Source organism: Asterias rubens, chromosome 2 (assembly GCF_902459465.1).
Source record: "Asterias rubens chromosome 2, eAstRub1.3, whole genome shotgun sequence".
Lineage (NCBI taxonomy): Eukaryota > Metazoa > Echinodermata > Asteroidea > Forcipulatida > Asteriidae > Asterias > Asterias rubens.
In genome coordinates this window covers 19,641,679-19,660,226 of record NC_047063.1, presented here as the reverse complement: position 1 = coordinate 19,660,226, position 18,548 = coordinate 19,641,679, and the positions used below count along the sequence as shown (strand labels likewise).

Genomic DNA, 18,548 nt, shown 5'->3' with positions numbered 1-18,548 from the left:
AATAACAGCGATATAATGGCGGTCATATTTCTTGCAAAACAACAAAAATACCACCTCATTGAGTTGCCTCACAAGCACATGACTTTGCCACATGACTTAAACAGTTTTTGTACTGGTACAGGGATTCGAACTAAAAGTTTCTACTTTTCACCTACTTTATATAATGGCTAAGTTCACTCAAAGACCATTGGTTGATGAGAGGTTGAGAATATTGGCTGGTACCTAAACACATGTTTTTGAGCACCAGTAGTAGTTAAATATTAGCCACTTATACACTAATACTTGGCCCAAATTGCAGTGAGGTAATACGCACAAGACAAAAACACACAAACACAGCGCTTAGTTACCTCACATGACTTTATCATATGATCAGTGATCAATTCATTAATATTTACAGGTGCAGGTAGTGGCGTCAGAATGTGTTTTCATTGAGGAATGGGGCGGGTGGCAGAGGAACAGGGGAAGATAGGGGGGTTTGATGTTTTGAACCTATCGTTGTTCATTTCTTTTCATCTCATTTTTTTCTTTAGGGGAGGGGGGGGGGAGATCAAAAGGACAATGCTTACCATTTTAAGGATTTGCTATTTTTAGACAATTGACTCCCGATCAGTTAAACATAAACGTAATAATTTCAATGCAACAAGGAAAAAATTATTTTTTCAAAAAAGTTAAGTCAAGATCACGGGAAGTTTTTAAAAATACCTGGGGAAATGCCACCAGGTATTTATAGTCCAAATGACATGGTTTAATTTTTGTAATCTTCAACTTTAAGTTCAAGTACTAGATAACTTGTCTTGACGTCACATTACAAGAAATTGGATGTTACAAAAATCCCACTTGAGTTAAAAATAGGAGCTTTTCTTGGTAGAGAATCATCATTGTGTTATCATATTTGATTTCTTTCACTCGACCAAACCAGGGCTTGATTAACAAAGCACTACGTTTCAACTTTAGATGAGTTGTCAATATTGCTTTATATTGTGACATCACACTTTGCATAGCAATCGAGACTGATTTGGAGTTAAGATTAATGTGAGTTCATTGTGAAAATACATGCTCAGTCACTTTTGGGAGCCAATCAGTGTTGGTTTTCAGGACATCCCTATCTATGGTTAGTGTCGGGAGGTATGGTTAGGGGGTGCTGCCCATGGTTGCGAGGCTGCTACCAGGGGTTAGTGATGAGGTACATTGTATCAATACGTTGCGATCCAGAAAGGTATTGATAGAGCATGTTGCCTATGCTAGCAAGGCGGCTACCAAACCAAAGGTATTGATACACTAGCCATAGAAGCGAGGCTGCTATCAGGGTTTAAAGGGAAGGTACACGTTTGGTAATTACTCAAAACAAATATTAACTTAAAAACTGACTTGGTAACGAGCATTGGAGATCATAGCATAAAACATTGTCAGAAACGGCTCCCTCTGAAGTAGCATAGATTTTGAAATAGAGGTAATTTCTCACGAAAAAAATAAAAGACTTCTAGCTCGAAGTCTTTTATTCCTATCTGAAAGCACACAAATTCGTCCAACAAGGGTGTTTTTTCTTTCATCATTTTCTCCCAACTCCGATGACCAATTGAGCTCAAATTTTCACAGGTTTGTTATTTTATGCATAATTATGTTGAGATACACCAAGTGAGAACACTGGTCTGTGACAATTACCAATAGTGTACCTTCCCTTTAATGACAAGAGGTATGGATAAGGGGTGCTGCCCTAGCCAGACTGAGCACAGTGATTGGTAATCAGTACCCATTGATTTGGCTGTGAACTTGACATGACCTTCTTGTAGGATGCACAGATTTCAAGTCCATTGAAGTACGGGTAGATCAACAGTCACGAACAAAGCAAAATTTCACAAAACTACATACATTTTGGTATAAATGCTAAAGATAGTTGATGGCGTTAATAAATTCAATAATTTATTTGTCCATTAAAAAGATAAAAATGGAAAATTGACTAAGTTTATCATTGATAAAAAGCTCCAAAACTGAACATTAAAATTATTATACAGAAATAATAGATAAAACTATGATTTACATAAGTACATAAGTTAAAACACAAAAGAACTAAACAGAAACACCACATCATGCAAAAACTGCCCAAACCTCTTCGCTCCCACAAACAATAATCAGTAAAAAAACCCACTTAGAATCATTACAAACTCTAACTTACAAAATGAATTAAGAAAGTGGTGGTTCTACATTGGATGCTAAGAAGTCTTTTCCCTGACCTCATGAAATCAGAATAATAGTGGAAAGGATGGTTCTTAAAAACTCATTGTTGTTATTTGGGGGGGGGGGGTCCTGTCATTTTTCCATTATACACTACAAAAATAGTCTCATTGCGGAAACAAGGAAGATGAAACATTTGTTATTTTCCTGTCATCTCTTGAAAATAACAAAGTTTACTGAGAATCACATGTTGTTCACTGCAATACTTTGTACAGCCTGGTTTTGTTTTACTGTGGAGTTGGAAAAAACTTACAGGAACCATGCAGGAACTCCCCAATTCTTTGAAATGCTATATATATAAACTGTGTCCAGTAAACCGAAAGTACATATTATCATGCTGTAGAACATTAACCACAAAATCGTCAAAATAAACAGACTCATAAAGTTGAATAGATAAGGAAAAAAGAGGTACAAATCTGTGTAACCAAGTTTGAAGGTTAACTGCACAGGCCGTGACAAACGAGATGGGTTTTGAAGTTGATAGTTACTTTATTAGGTGTTTTATTTACAGGTGAAAGTTATGTTCATCCATATAATACATGTAGAACTAAAACGACAGTCATAATGGTTGGGAATCTTGCTTCCTGTCACTCCTTGCCTCCAAAGTTGGGGTAACTCTACCCTAGGGCTTAATGAATAAATATTTCGCAGCCCGGCGACAAATTAATAAGGTGTGGCACCAATCGTACCAAATGTGAGTGTCCTGCAGCTACCACTTGCTATCCCCAGGTACTATTTTTGGTATTTATGGAATGATTGTCCCATGAATACACAACCTGAATAAATTAGGCAAATTATTTACAAGCGCAAAGCAAACTAAAGAGGCTTGAAATTATGCAAATTAAATACACGCATAAACAAACTAAAGAGGGTGCAATATTGAGAACAATTGTTAGACGCATGGCGGCGCTGTAAAATAAAAGAACTCGCCTGGTGCGTTGCGATCGCAAGTGCATCGTCGTGCTATATTATGTACATGAAAAGTAAGACAATGATAATGTATTTACAAGTGCCTGGCAGCGAAGATTAACAATTCTGGGTGGTCACATCTGTAAAAAAAAAAATCATGAAATTTACGGTGCTTTACCTATCAGCTATGGTGCCAGTTCACAGTGGAAGTTTTGTAAATTGTGCCTTGAAGGTGTAGTTTTTTTATAGTGAGAACAGAAAGACTTGCTTGCCCTTAATGACCTCAAATTAAAAAACTCAAATCTGGTATTTCCTGTGGTTAGTTTGAAAGTTTTATTGGAATTGGAATACGAATTTTCAGAGATTTATACTTACGTGTTTTGACACGGCTTTGGCAAAACTTCCCTTAAAAAATAAGTTTGCAACATGGTGCCTTCATAAAGGTTACTACCTTAGATTGTTTCTTCACCTTCGAAGGTTATAATCTTACTCATGTACTTGATTGTATCTCCACCATGAAAAGTAAAACATAAAAAGGTTGTTATTACGGGCACGTACATGTAAGAATTATTTCTGGCTCTGTAAATGTGCTGAAGTACAAATTTTTTCTTGAAATCCAAGCCCTGCCAATTTGATTTTTTACTCTCATCTTGCATTTAGGAATTCTATCTCTTGCAAGCCAGACGCTTGGTAGAGGCATGGAGGCATTGTGTTTTGTGTGGTCGCAATGTGGTCAGCGTTTTCGAGGCAACTTCGAGTGATATGGTTTTATCGTTGCGTCGTTGAAATTTTGATTCAAAAAGAAGAAGGAAATCCGGTAAAACCAAATCTAATTTTACTCACTGCTGTTTTAAACTGTTCAACAACAAAAAAGGAATAAAAGAAGTTCAGCAATTTTCACTGAAATTATTAGACAGCACGGCTTCACCCAAGCCGTGCATCAAATTTTTGCCCGTGTTTTCAGCCCAACTGGCTGTGCTAACATGGCGTGCACGGCTCGCTAGCTAACACGTTGCATGGCGTCTGGCTTGTTGTATTTCCAAGAAATATACTAAGTCATGTAAGTTTGGAATTTTTTTGTTGTGGCAGACAATGCTTTAACAATGTCTCTGTTTGTTTTAGGGATGTGTTAGAGATAATGGGTAAACACACCAAGGACCCCTGTGTGCAAATAGCTGCATTGAAGATGATCACGTTCCTTGCCATGTCACGTGAGTATTATCATGATGGTCTGCAACTAAATCTCTGTTTGTTTGTTGGGTTCTGAACTATGTACACATTCTAGATTTGACTGTGGCCAGGTAATCTGGTGCACTGTGAAGGGCTTCAATGTCAAAATGAGTGAGTCACCCATTTTCCAATAGATAGAGTCCTCATATGAAAGTGGGAGAAAAAGTTTCAAGTCTGCTTTATGTAAAATTATAATTTCAGAGTGAAATTTGAAACAAGATGTCGTCAGACAGAGTGGGTCTGTACCTTGCCCTTCAAAGAGAAATTTCTGCCCCAGTTTTTTTTCAGCTCAAACTCAATGTCACCTTGCTTAATGAGCCAACAAGCTTTTGAATTTGAGCTTTTCTCTTTTTTTATCCATGTTTGCTTTTAATCCTGGCTTCCACTTAACAATTTCTACCTCCATGTACTGACTGAGTGTTTGGAGATAAACCTCCGTACAACTACAAGTGTATGTTAAAATCTGTTATGGGATTAACCAGTGCTCTGTCCCTTCATGGAGCAATAGGTTATTGGTCCCTTAATCCTTTAGCCATATTTTCACAGCTTGTGAAAGCTTAATCCCTCAGCTACATAAAACTCCCTGCCTGGGTCACTCATATCACATCCATTTCTTGTCTGCCTCAAACCTCTGGCAACGAGAGTCACTTATCCCTTGGTCTTCAGAATGAACGCATGAGAAATGTTGTTCATGTTGTGAGTTCTGAAAGAACATTTCTTGTTCAGCTTTTCTCTTCAAGACATTTTCTCTATGAGTGTTGGCGCTCTTTTTAATGTGAGTTTTTATAAATCAAATTTGTGAGTTAACCATCTTATAGAGGTGTAAAGTCTTTTTTAAAAGAATGTTTTGCTCTGAAACAATTTTGGACAGATGATTCTGTTTCAAAATGAAGAGCAAACAAAATGTTTTTGTATATATGCTACGTGACATGAGCCAAGAAAAATTGCATGTCAGTTTGTCTGTGTTCAATTAGAATCATTAGTACATTTGATAAGTCTTCTTCTGCTTTGATTTTTTTTAGTTTGTTTGCCTAAGCAACCCTTAAGTCTTAACCACTACACGTTGATATTTAAAAGAATTATCGTGCCTAGCTGCAGTATTATTTTCAGAACTTTTTTGAGCCTTTAAAGTGATTGGGCCGAAACCACATCTGTTTTTGTAAAGATTTTTGACCAAAATGTCAGGCTGTTAACTATTTCGTGGAATAATTGTGTTGTGTGACTTATCTTTAAAGCCATTGGATACTTTCGGTAAACAGTATTGTCCAAGTCCCACACTTCGTGTATCACAACTTACATATAAATAACAAACCTGCAAAAATTTAGGCTCAATCAGTCATTGGAGTCGGGAAAAAATAACAGGAAAACCCACCCTTGTTTCCGCACACTTCGCCGTGTCATGACCTGTGTTTAAAATAAATCCGTAATTCTCGATATCGAGAATTGATATTGTTTAAATGTTATCTCAAAAAGTAAAGCATTTCATGGAATAATAGTTCAAGAGAAGTCTTTCACCATTACCTTCTGTAAACCCTGTAAGTTATTTGTAAATCTGTGAACTTAAAAAAAAAAACTTTCCGAAAGTGTCCAATGGCTTTAAGGATTTGATTTAATCGAGCACTCAACCATGATAATATAAACCTGGCAGGCAGTATAGCTTTCAATCAAATTTCATTTGTAAAGGATGTGGTTTAGAGAACATGTGTAAGTCTCTTTAATTTATTTGCAAAAACTTTTTACTCTGAATTATATTTTTCCTTTTATCTTTTCCAGCCAATATATGCGTCGTTCTGTTTGAAGAGCAGGTTCTTGAAGCGATAGTACAGACCATGAACAATTTCAAAAGCAACGAAGACCTTCAAAAGGTGGCCTGCCAAGCACTGAGACAACTCCTTGCAGAAGGTAACATTCTCAAAGAAAAAAACACTGCTTCAGCTAAAAAATAGTGCTGCTACTTACCGCTGCAGTTGCTGGAGTTGTTACTGCTTCTACTACTGCTGCTGCTACTGCAGCTGCAGCGACTGTAGTAGCTGTAGTAGCTGCTGTTGTTTCTTGCTTTAGTGCTTCTACTGTGGGTAGTTTTTCTGCTACCCTTATTGTTGCTATTACTGTTTCTGCTGCTGCTCTGGCTAGTATTGCTGTTGCTGTAGCTGCTGTTGTCTGTTGCTTTAGTGCTTCTACTGTGGGTAGTTTTTCTGCTACCCTTATTGTTGCTATTACTGTTTCTGCTGCTGCTCTGGCTAGTATTGCTGTTGCTGTAGCTGCTGTTGTCTGTTGCTTTAGTGCTTCTACTGTGGGTAGTTTTTCTGCTACCCTTATTGTTGCTATTACTGTTTCTGCTGCTGCTCTGGCTAGTATTGCCGTTGCTGTAGCTGCTGTTGTTGCTTGTCTTAGTGCTTCTACTGTGGGTAGTTTTTCTGCTACCCTTATTGTTGCCGCTACTGTTTCTGCTGCTGCTCTGGCTAGTATTGCCGTTGCTGTAGCTGCTGTTGTCTGTTGCTTTAGTGCTTCTACTGTGGGTAGTTTTGCTGTTACCCTTATTGTTGCCGCTACTGTTTCTGCTGCTGCTCTGGCTAGTATTGCTGATGCTGTAGCTGCTGTTATTGCTTGTCTTAGTGCTTCTACTGTGGGTAGTTTTTCTGCTACCCTTATTGTTGCCGCTACTGTTTCTGCTGCTGCTCTGGCTAGTATTGCCAGTGCTGTAGCTGCTGTTGTCTGTTGCTTTAGTGCTTCTACTGTGGGTAGTTTTTCTGCTACCCTTATTGTTGCCGCTACTGTTTCTGCTGCTGCTCTGGCTAGTATTGCTGTTGCTGTAGCTGCTGTTGTCTGTTGCTTTAGTGCTTCTACTGTGGGTAGTTTTTCTGCTACCCTTATTGTTGCCGCTACTGTTTCTGCTGCTGCTCTGGCTAGTATTGCTGTTGCTGTAGCTGCTGTTGTCTGTTGCTTTAGTGCTTCTACTGTGGGTAGTTTTGCTGTTACCCTTATTGTTGCCGCTACTGTTTCTGCTGCTGCTCTGGCTAGTATTGCCGTTGCTGTAGCTGCTGTTGTTGCTTGTCTTAGTGCTTCTACTGTGGGTAGTTTTTCTGCTACCCTTATTGTTGCCGCTACTGTTTCTGCTGCTGCTCTGTCTAGTAATGCCAGTGCTGTAGCTGCTGTTGTTGCTGGTACTAGTAGAGCTTTGCTGAAGATACCTTTGCATTGCTTCTGCAGCATGTGATGCTATTGCTCCCATTTTTCATTTTTAATCATCTTTAACACTACTTTCTTAATAGATAATATTTTTATTTTTTATTTTGTTTACCAAATAACCAAATTATACTGTACTCACTGGTTTGTACAAAGCCATTTGTCAAGGTTGTTTAGATCTTATATATTTCCTTATATTTTCTTATAGATTCCTCCAATCAGGTTGACTTTGTGGACGATGGGAAGCACCGGTCTGTTACAGCGGCACTCAGGAATCATCGAGGGATTGTGGTTGTTCAGGAAGAGGCTATGTGGCTACTGGCTGTCCTAGCTGGTTCAGGTACTAAACTATGCCCAATTGCATCAGACAGCTTAAAGGCACTAAACACGCACGATAATTGTCAACAACCAATATTCACACTTGGTGTATTCCAACATACATAGCAAATCTGTGAAAACTTGGGCTCAATTGGTCCACGAAGTGGCAAGAAAATAATGAAAGAAAAAAAAAACACCATTGTTGAATAAATTTCTATGCGTTCAGATGCCTGTGAGAATGGCTGAAGTCTTTCTCTGATTCAAATATTTTAGTGAAAAATTACCTCTTTCTCAAAAACTTCAGAGGGAGTCGTTTCTCACAATGTTTAATGCTATTAACAACTCTCTGTTGCTCGTTACCAAGTAAGTTTTATTGCTCATATATATTTTAAGTAAGTACAAAACTTGTCCAGTGCCTTTAAGCTTTCCATTTGGCTTAGCATATTTTTGCTTTGGGAACCAGTCAGAAACAGCTCTTAAAATTGTATTATGACTGGTAACCTTTGTTTCTTGTAGTAAAAAAGGCTTCAACAGTCTATGACCCTCATCAAAATTACAACTTTGGGCTGCAGCTTAGGTTGTGTCTTTACGCTTGAAATACGATACAGGAAGTGCATGTTTTTAAAGCAATCAACGTAGCATTTAAGCCTGATCCCAAGTAGAAGTCCTGGTTTCGGACAGGGACCATTAGAGTTTTGGTTTTGGTTGCCAAATTTGTTGGGGAGTTTTAAAACTGGTATATTTTGAGTGTCACAATACACCATATTAGGTTGTATTCTGATATCTTCACACATTAAACCATGATTCATAAATACCTCAGACATTTTCGCTATTCCCATTGGTGGAGAGCGCGTGGGTGTGTATAAACCTTTGTTTATGACCAGTAAAAAGTTTTGAAACATGGGCGTGACACGCATGCTTGCACCTGTGCTTTTAAGACAGTTTCTTAATTCCTATTGGTTGAGAGCAACGGCCGGGTCAGTTGTGCCACATCACGTGATATGCGCGACACGCACAGCATTCCCTTATAAAGAGTTGTTTACCCGAGGGCGGCAGAGAGCCTTACCATCTCATAGCTGGAGGGGTTTTGTATTGAAAGAAATCATTAAACAATTATAATTTGTGCATTTATTTTACTTTTTGACCAAAAGTGTTGAAAGAAATCATTGAACAATTATAATTTTTGCATCTATTTTACTTTTTGACCAAAAGTGTTGATGTTGTTTGACCAAAAAGGTATTTATGAATTAGAATCAAAGTGTGTTGAATCAGTTTTCAACTTGTGGTTTAAACCAGCCGAGGCCTGGTTCTTGATAATTTACCTCGACTTCGTCTCGGTAAAATTATCAAGAACCAGGCCTCGTTTGGTTTAAACCACTAGTTGAAATCCTCTTCACCATACATTGATTCCCTTGTTAAACCAATGAATGTTATGCACAAGATTTGAAAGGTATATTTGTCAACATTTTGAACAGATTTGTTTCTGTTCAAGATATTACACAGTGGGGTACATGTATTGTTATTCAAATGAAAAAAAAAAAACACAAGACCACGGGACATGCCTGACACAAACCACTGGTCTGGGACCTGTGGTCCAGTGTCCAAGTTGAGCCTTGCAGTTACATACCAGTCATACAGGAAGACTCAAGGCTTTTGACCCAACTGGTTTGACCTCGGTCAGTTAGTTGTTATTGATAAAAGGATGCACTTGGCTCACACCGTTTGATTCAAACTTCCTTGATCCAAGGATTGTAATTTTAATTGTTCAATTGTTTCAATGACCTTCTTTACATTCATTTTAATAAATTCAAAACAAAGTTTTAGTTTTGACTGATTATTAGATTAGATTTTTGGAACATTTGATTTATGTATTTTTCTTGGAAGCGTTTACCGTAATTTTCGTATTATAAACCGCGCGCGTATAAACTGCACTTCCCCAAAATAAACAAAAAAATATTTAGGTGTCGGCGTATATGCCGCGCGGCATATAAACGGCGACAAATAAAATAAAAAAACACGGAAATGAAGTACGAAAACCTGCCTCGTTACGGGTGGTTTTTTATCTCACACTATCAGTCCTGAATTATACTTTTTTTTCCATCAACAACCCTTTTCAAGAATTTGCGATTTGATGATCAGTTGTGTTGACCATGTTTTGTGAACTTCTTTGGCAACAAAATCTCCGTGAATCAAAGATCAGTCGACCACGCACACCAAGATATAGTTGAACTTTGCCCTGCATCGCATCGCCCGCTGTTGACAAAAGTTGTTCAAAATTTATTAGACTGGGCCCAGAGCCTCGAAGTGTGAGTCGCCCGGAAAATGAACCGCAGGAGTTAAAAAAAAATGTCAAAATCATCGTATAAACCGCGGTGTATAATCCGAAAATTATGGTAGTGTTGCTTAGGGTATCCATTTCATCATTTGTGTATTCAGGCCTGTATGCTTCGTTTTTGAAAAGGCAAGGGCACCAGTTGTAAATATCTATTGTAGCATTTCAAGTGAGGGCCCTAAGGCAGTGAACAGGCGGCATGGAGGCGATCACCTTTGTTGCCTCTGTGAAGTATCAGGCCTGTTTATTTCTTGTTTTTTATTTAACAGAGGAAAACTACGACATCCTTCTCCAGGAATGTCAGAAGTTGTTGATATCGGCAATGAAGAATTTCCCAGAAGAGGAAGGCGTCCAGACTGCTTGCTTTGCCTTCATTGATGCTGTAGCTATTAATAGTAAGAATACCACAGTTTGATTTAGGAACATGTTGGCTTGGATCGGAGGAGTTGGTCTATAAAAAGCGTTTGGAACCGTTTGTTATAAAATGCATATGATTGGGGAAAGATATTTTAAAAGTAGAATACAATGATCCACAAAATCAAAATTGCTTGGTTTTCCTCTTACCATTTATGGGAGTCAAAAATTTGACTCCCATAAATAGCCGACCGTGTTAGTCGACGAGGTAAAAGGAAAACAGTGCAATTTCGAGGCATGTTTGTGTGGATCATTGTATTCTACTTTTACAACATCTTTCTAACCATATGAAACGGTTCCAAATGCTTTTCAAAGCTCGACCGATCCAAGGCAACGTGTTCTTTTAAGAGTAAGGGACTGTAAATATCAAACATAGGGTGGCCGCGGTCAAAAATAAACTTACTTCACACATTCATATTTGATGGACCAGACTAACAAATATTAAAATACATTTTTAAAAAAATCATTAGTTTGGCATAACAGCCGAATAACCATTTGGATGGGATAATTTTGTCTAGTTTGGAATAATGTAATTTGCCGGCGTTAGCAAATTGTTTTCTTTAAACAGAACAAATATTGGCCAACACTATCACACAAACTTTGGTATTTATAGTCCCTTTCTCTTACAAAACTAAGATACATATACACAAATGCCTCAGTAAGATTGGAATGCATATGTTTACCGAATGGCACATAACAAACATGATATAAAAGATGGCCACCATAGAAAGCTTTCCTTGAAGTAATTTTGCCTTACCCCTTCCACCATTCCCCATTTTTGAAAGGTAAATTGCAGGTACAAATTGAGCTATGCGTAGACACCGTATCGCTTAAAAAGCACACTACCCTGTATAACACACAGTGGCATTGACTTCCAATTGTTGCAACCATGGAGGAAGGCAACCAAGATTTACATGGTGAAAATGACAGGTTGAATTTGATCAGTAATTGATCTAGAAAGGTTGTGCTTTCTGTACGTGATGAATTATTCATGACCATGGAGTTACATAATACAGTTATATAACCTGGCTAGAGGAAGTAATGACTATACATTTTTCCTACCTGGAGTGGTATCTTCCACAAGACATCAAAAATCGGGGACCCATAACATTACAAGCTTTGCTTCTTTATGGGTCCCTCCACAGTTTCATGTACTTTAATGCTTGTTCTTTACTTAACGAAGTCTTATCAAACGACTATGCAACTCTTAACTTCCAACTTACTTTGTCTTTTTTATTTACTACTGGGGAAACAAATGGATTGATTGGTTGATTGACATTGCAAATTGCTTACCAACCAAAATGACAAGTGTGGTATAAAATGCAACCATTAAACAATTGTTAATAGCCTCACAGTTGTATACTATCAGAGTCTTCTAACAATGACACCACAACAAACATCTTGTGCAGTTAACTCTTATCTACAACAAGATCACATGGACTGGCCAAATTACCTCTTTATAACAGGAGCATTTTTGTAGGGCAGCAAAACAAACAAAACACAAAGCTGAAATGAGATTGAGGACTTCTGAGTGTATTCTTTACAAGCAGAACCTCTTTGACTGCACCACTTTCTTGTCACTCTATTCTAATTGACTGCTGCTGTTCCACTTGTATACAGGTTAAAAACCTCATTATAACAGAGGATCTGCTAAGCAGTACATTCTGAAGTCCTGAATCTCATTTATGCTTTGGGTTTCTTTGTGTTACTGTTCTCTTAGCCTATAACTGTGTTCTGTTATAAAGAGTTCAGTACTGTTAGCCAGTCCCAGTGATCTCGTTATAACTGCAGTTGTTTGTGTGTTTTGTATTGTCATTGAGCCTTTGATAAAGACTCAGCTGGGGTCTAAAAGTCAGGCCATTCATGATTATTTGTGGCATGATTTAAAAGCTTGTGAACTGTAGGAGGAATTGGAAGACAGTACAAGCAGAAATGAATTGGATCAGACGGTTTTATTGAAAGTTTGGAGTACAAAGGTTTTGTTTTGGGGCTTAGGGACCATCCAAGTTGTAAAGACTTCACTGTCATACAAAGAGTATGAGGGATGGTTGGGGGACCAGGGGTGGATTTCTCAAAGAGCTGAGATTGGTCTTAAAGGCAGTGGACACTATTGGTAATTACTCAAAATAATAATAAGCTTAAAACCTTTCTTGGTGACGAGTAATGGGGAGAGGTTGATGGTATAAAACATTATGAGAAACGGCTCCATCTGAAGTGCCATAGTTTTCGAGAAAGAAGTAATTTTCAACGTATTTGATTTTGAGACCTCAGGTTTAGAACTTGAGGTCTCGAAATCAACCATCTTAACGCACACAACTTCGTGTGACAAGGGTGTTTTTTTCTTTCATGTTCGATGACCAAGTTCGATGACCGATTGAGCTCAAATTTTCACAGGTTTGTTATTTTATGCATATGTTGAGATACATCAACTGTGAAGACTAGTCTTTGACAACTATCAATAGTGTCCACTGCCTTTAACTGCCAACCAATCGTAGTTGCTAGGTAAAGTGATGTCACAATACAAATGCTTTGTGAAATCGAGCCTTGCACTGCGGCCCATTTCACAAAACGCTAGGATTAATCCTATCTCTGAGCTAGGATGAGTAACTCGCCCTAACTTAGAATGGGTTCAATGCGCCCTAACGTCTTCGGACATGGAATTTTACTCAACCTAGGTCCTGAAATTAATTCTAAGTTAGGAAGAGTTTGGTGAAATTGAAGGCAGGTGTGTCCTCAGAAGGAGTACATGTAGGCCTACCCTCTGTTTGACCTGCAAAAAACTTGGGACGATCCTCTTAAATTTGTGTGTGAGTTCCCCCTATAAATTATGATTTTCTAAATTTGTTTTCTTTTTCTACAGTTGAGAGTCAGCAGTTATTGGAAGTGAATGGCACGTCTGGTCTCGTTCTGTCTGGGATTCGAACATTCCCTCATAATGCTGACTTACAAACGCTCGGCTTTGGTATTCTCTCCAAACTAAGTAAGTGTGTCATACAATTCTAGTTTATAATTTGTTTACAGCAATATTCGGAGTTACAACAATGCAGGGCTTTAAATCGGTTGTACAATTAGGTTAAAATCACACTTTTGTTGCTATGGATCAACCAATCAGAATCGAGGATTTAAGTTTACTTGAAGAGAAAACCCAAATTATGATCTTTGCTGTGCTCTTTTAAAGCCATTATATACTTTCGGTGCAGAACAAAAAATATAAAAAAATTCACAGATTTACAAATAATTTACAGGGTTAATTTTGAAAGACTTCTCTTGAAATATTATTCCATGAAATGCTTACTTTCCCTTCCGAATTCTCTGTTCCTATGTCACACTACAACAAACTGTTTGTATGCCTGATGACCCTATGATATTTGGGCCTACAGTCCCTAATCCTTCTGGATTATGCACTTTGGCAATAGGAGACTTTCCAACGCTAGGTGGCAGCAGACATACCGGGTAAATTTCCATTGTTTACGTAGTTCTGAACATGCGCATAATTCTGAGAACAATGGATTTACCCGGTAAGTCTGCTGCCCTCTATCGTCCCAGAAAGTCTCCCATTAGATAAACAAAGAGCACAGGGTTCCCTTTGAAAAGTTTGAATACACAGGGGTGGATTTCACAAAGAGTTAGGACTAGTCTTATCTCGAGTTAGGAAGAGTTACTCTCCTAACTTAGGACTAGCTGTCTGTTTTTGTTATCTCTTAGGACTAGTCCTAAGTTAGGACCTAGTCCTAAATCTTTGTGAAATCGACCCCAGGAGACTTGGAAGGTCTACTCCAAAATGTAAGCTCAAAGGATTTGCTTGAAAGCCACTTAAAGCCATTGTACACTTTCGGTACAGAAAACAAAAAAAAGTTCACAGATTTACAAATAATTTACAGGGTTTACAGAAGGTAATGGTGAACGACTTCTCTTGAAATATTATTCCATGAAATGCTTTACTTTTTGAGAAAACATTTAAACAATATTAATTCTCGATAGCGAGAGTTACGGATTTATTTTAAACACATGTCATGACACGGCGAAACGTGCGGAAACAAGACTGGGTTTTCCCGTTATTTTCTCCTGACTCCGATGACTGATTGAGCCTAAATTTTCACAGGTTTGTTATTTTATATATAAGTTGTGATACACGAAGTGTGGGACTTGGACAATACTGTTTACTGAAAGTGTATAATGGCTTAAAGCAGATATATTTTTTCGTACTTGTTTTTTTGAGGGAACAAAAAATATCAGTTTCCAACAAACAATGCATTTAATAAAAAGTTATGCTGATAATTTGTGAATTTTTTATCTTCAAATTTTTTTTTTTGGGGGGAAATGAAGGTGATGTTATTTTCCGATCTGGGAGTATGAGCATGGAGCCAGTAGAGGATGATTGGCTGCCGGATATCTTTATGGGATTGACTCTTCATCTTGACAACAAGGAGTGTCAGGTTAGCCCCTCACCTTCAAATCCTTATTGTATTTTGTATTTTGGAACTACTATTAAATGGGCTACTCATTCTATGAATCTTAGACCTATTACAGTCGGTCCATGAAGAGTACTTAATCACCTTTAATTTATGGAAAGAGTCCTGTGCAGTACCCGGGCTCCATCTTGTAAAAAATTACCTTATGCTTTTCAACAAAATAGGACAATTGCTTTCACTTGCCGAGTTTGAAAGTCAGCCACCCCAGGGGCTAACAACTTGACAATTTTTTAACAGCCTGAAGTTTCAACCCTAGCAGAGACTTTTCTGAAGGCTAACTGACGACACAACACACAGGTTTACTATCAAGTGGAATGAAATGATAAGAGAGAGAGGAGCAGAAAGCAAAACATTAAAAGCAGTAAATAATGTTCTTAAAGGAACATCGCTGAGCCGATGTCACACAATACGATGTCAGCCAATGTTTTTGGTTCTCCAACAGGAAGCTGGTTGTAATGCGATACATGAACTGGTTGAGAGAAGACCACACATGCTGAAAGGAATTGAAAACAAGTAAGCTAGGTTGAGAGTGGGGTCAGGAGTTGACCTCGAGGCCATATAGGGGTCATGGGAAGGTCATGTGTTCCCTTTTGCTCTTCTAAATAATAATGATAATAATACTTAAACTTATATTGCGCCCCTTACATAATTATCAACAGTGCAAAACACATCTTAAAATACACACAATGGAAGATTAAGATTTAAAAAAAACCAGGACTGGTCACCAGCCAGTGCCCACACCACAGTATGGGGATACGTCTGTCTTGCCAACAGAGAATTAATAGTTACTTTTATATAAACCATCTCTGCTGGCATCGGTAATAACTTAATCTTTTCAGGCGACAGACACCTCTAACCCTACCTGGGCAAAGAATCTAAACTAACTGACTAGGCAACCATAGAAGAAAAACATACAAAAGAGCAATACTAACTGAGCTATGTAGCCCTTATGATGGCTAGACGTTGGCTGGTGAGTTATGTAGCCCTTATGATGGCTAGACGTTGGCTGGTGAGCTATGTAGCCCTTATGATGGCTAGACGTTGGCTGGTGAGCTATGTAGCCCTTATGATGGCTAGACGTTGGCTGGTGAGCTATGTAGCCCTTATGATGGCTAGACGTTGGCTGGTGTACCAACCAGAATTAAGTCGTCAACCAGCCGTCGATTTCACAAAACTCTTCCTAACTTAAGACTAGTCTTAGGACTTAGGACGAGTCCCAACCCTGCACTGTAGCATGCAGACCTTAAGATTAATCCTAAGTTAAGACGAGTTACTCGTCCTAACTCGAGATAAGACGAGTCCTAACTCCTTGTGAAATCGACGGCTGGCTTCTGACTGGAATTCCTGAACTAAGATATTGACAAAATATGCTTAGGGAGATTGCCAACATTAGGGCTAGATAGCTCAGTTGGTAGAGCACCGGCATGTTAGTCCGGAGGTTGCAGGATTTGGGACGCAGGTTCAAATTCCTGCTCTAGTTTATTTTGTTTAGTTCAACCCAAATTAATTCATATTTACCCAGTTAGTTGTTCCTTCTGGTTTGTTATGGTCACCTTGCCAGTTAGTTTAGAATTTTAGCATAGTTAGGGTTAGAGGCGTCTGTCTCCTGAAAAGGTCAAAACATTACCGATGCCAGCAGAGATAGGCCTATGTAATAAGTAACTATTAGTTCTCTGTTGGCGGGACAGACGTACCCCCATACTTTTGTTTGGGCACTGGCCTGGTGACCAGTCTTTTTTCTCTTTCTTTTTCTTCCACTCAGTAGTTTTTAACATGTGTTCTGCGCCTCTGATCATTTTGTATGTAAGGGGCGCAATATAAATTTTAATTATTATTATTATTATTATTATAAATGTGTGTCCTGATTAGTTTTTAAGTATTGGTGCAATTACATGTATTATACCAAAGTGATAAACCTCCTTTGACACTCTCCAAACTGTATGTATGTTTCCTTTTTGCTGTGACATCAGCCTAGAGAATGCAGTATTGGCAAGTCTGCGTGTTTGTGGTAATAACTAAACTGTACTTGTGGTTTTTGTTTGTCCTGTAGCATCAGCCTAGAGAATGCAGTATTGGCAAGTCTGCGTGTGTATGGTGAAAGTGATGTCAGTGTTTTCATAGCATCATGTGCTGCCATCCATTCCTTGGTGGTAAACTCCGGTAAGAAATCATTCCAAATAATCTCTTACATATAATTCAAACTCTTCTACATGTATTTCTTAAAGGGAACACCACTATCTTTTGGGAAAAAGTAAATTTCTTCCTATCATTTAGGCGCATCATGGCTCAGTGGTTAAGAGCAAATGACTCAAGTTCAGTCATCGGAGTGTGGGTTCGAATCCCGGTTACGACAGAACGAATAACCATTACGACAGAGATGGTTCTTGTGGTTGATTTAACTTGGTGCACTACATATTTGGCAGCACAGGCTGTATACTCCCCAGGGAGCTGAGATGATTGCAAAGGTTGTGGGTTCGAATCCAACCTGAGTAATATGCCTGTGATTTGTTTTCACAGAGCCCAGGAAAGTACTCGAGTATATACAGAGTGCTTTAAACACACATCGGTGCAAGGGTAAAACAAAAATTAACAATAAATATACTTTACCCCCCATTGTAATTTTAACGGCCATTCAATATTTATATTTGTTAACAGAGATGATGCAAGAGAGTTTCATGATGAAGGGAACCTACATGGACATCCAGGCTGGTATGACGACCCATCAGCTGTATGATAAAGCCCAGGCCATTGCCTGTAAGGCTCTAATGGGACTCTGTCTCTTCAGGTAACTATTTCACCTTGTCAATTAGGGAACAGGTGCCAATTTCATAGCACCGCTTAACGGTAAGCTTTTAGTGGTTCATCTGGGTACGGTACCAAACAGATTTTTACCCAGTGATAAAGGACCAACTAGAATAAATAAATTGAAGAAAAAAAAAGAAAAAAAAAGTTACTAGCAAAAAAATATTGTCACACAATTTGTCTGGTGAGCAAATCTATTATTTGTTTTTATTTTTTGTTGGGTGAACATTAAACAATTTTCTGAGAGCAGGATTTGAGCCTGAGGCAGTTTATCTATGAATCACCTGAAAGTCTGGTTTAAACAGAGCTAAATTTATGGCCAAGTATTTCTATCAAGTTAGGTCCTGATGATTTAAAACTACAAGTAGCAAGGTGATTAATTTGAAATTGATTGACAACTGACTTGGCACTGATTTTTGATTGACTGTCGTCTCTCACAGTCCTGAAGATAAGGAAGCTTTAGCCCTAGCTGGGGTCCAGGCTGAGATCTTCAATTCTCTGAAACTTTATCCTGAGAAATTAGACGTGCTTGAGTCAGCTATCGGAGCCATTGCTTGCCTTGCAGACGTTGGTAAGTTACAGTGTTTAATAATAATAATAATTTGGGGGGGCTAATCATCCTTACTAGCAGCTAGAGCTGAATTGCGAAGGAC

The 18,548-nt window shown here is 38.4% G+C and overlaps 1 protein-coding gene across 8 annotated transcripts in view; it reads left to right on the top strand.

The window, feature by feature from the left end:
- The window catches only part of LOC117304839 (leucine-rich repeat serine/threonine-protein kinase 2-like), a 111,105-nt gene that overhangs the window by 12,604 nt on the left and 79,953 nt on the right, over positions 1-18,548 (top strand). For all 8 annotated transcript variants that reach the window (XM_033789469.1, XM_033789517.1, XM_033789499.1 and 5 more), the window contains exons 5-14: positions 4,264-4,352; positions 6,145-6,273; positions 7,766-7,897; positions 10,477-10,602; positions 13,482-13,601; positions 14,948-15,057; positions 15,536-15,606; positions 17,144-17,253; positions 17,749-17,878; positions 18,336-18,466. In XM_033789469.1, coding sequence (XP_033645360.1) covers positions 4,264-4,352; positions 6,145-6,273; positions 7,766-7,897; positions 10,477-10,602; positions 13,482-13,601; positions 14,948-15,057; positions 15,536-15,606; positions 17,144-17,253; positions 17,749-17,878; positions 18,336-18,466 — 1,148 coding nt within the window. The remainder of the gene's footprint in view (positions 1-4,263; positions 4,353-6,144; positions 6,274-7,765; positions 7,898-10,476; positions 10,603-13,481; positions 13,602-14,947; positions 15,058-15,535; positions 15,607-17,143; positions 17,254-17,748; positions 17,879-18,335; positions 18,467-18,548) is intronic.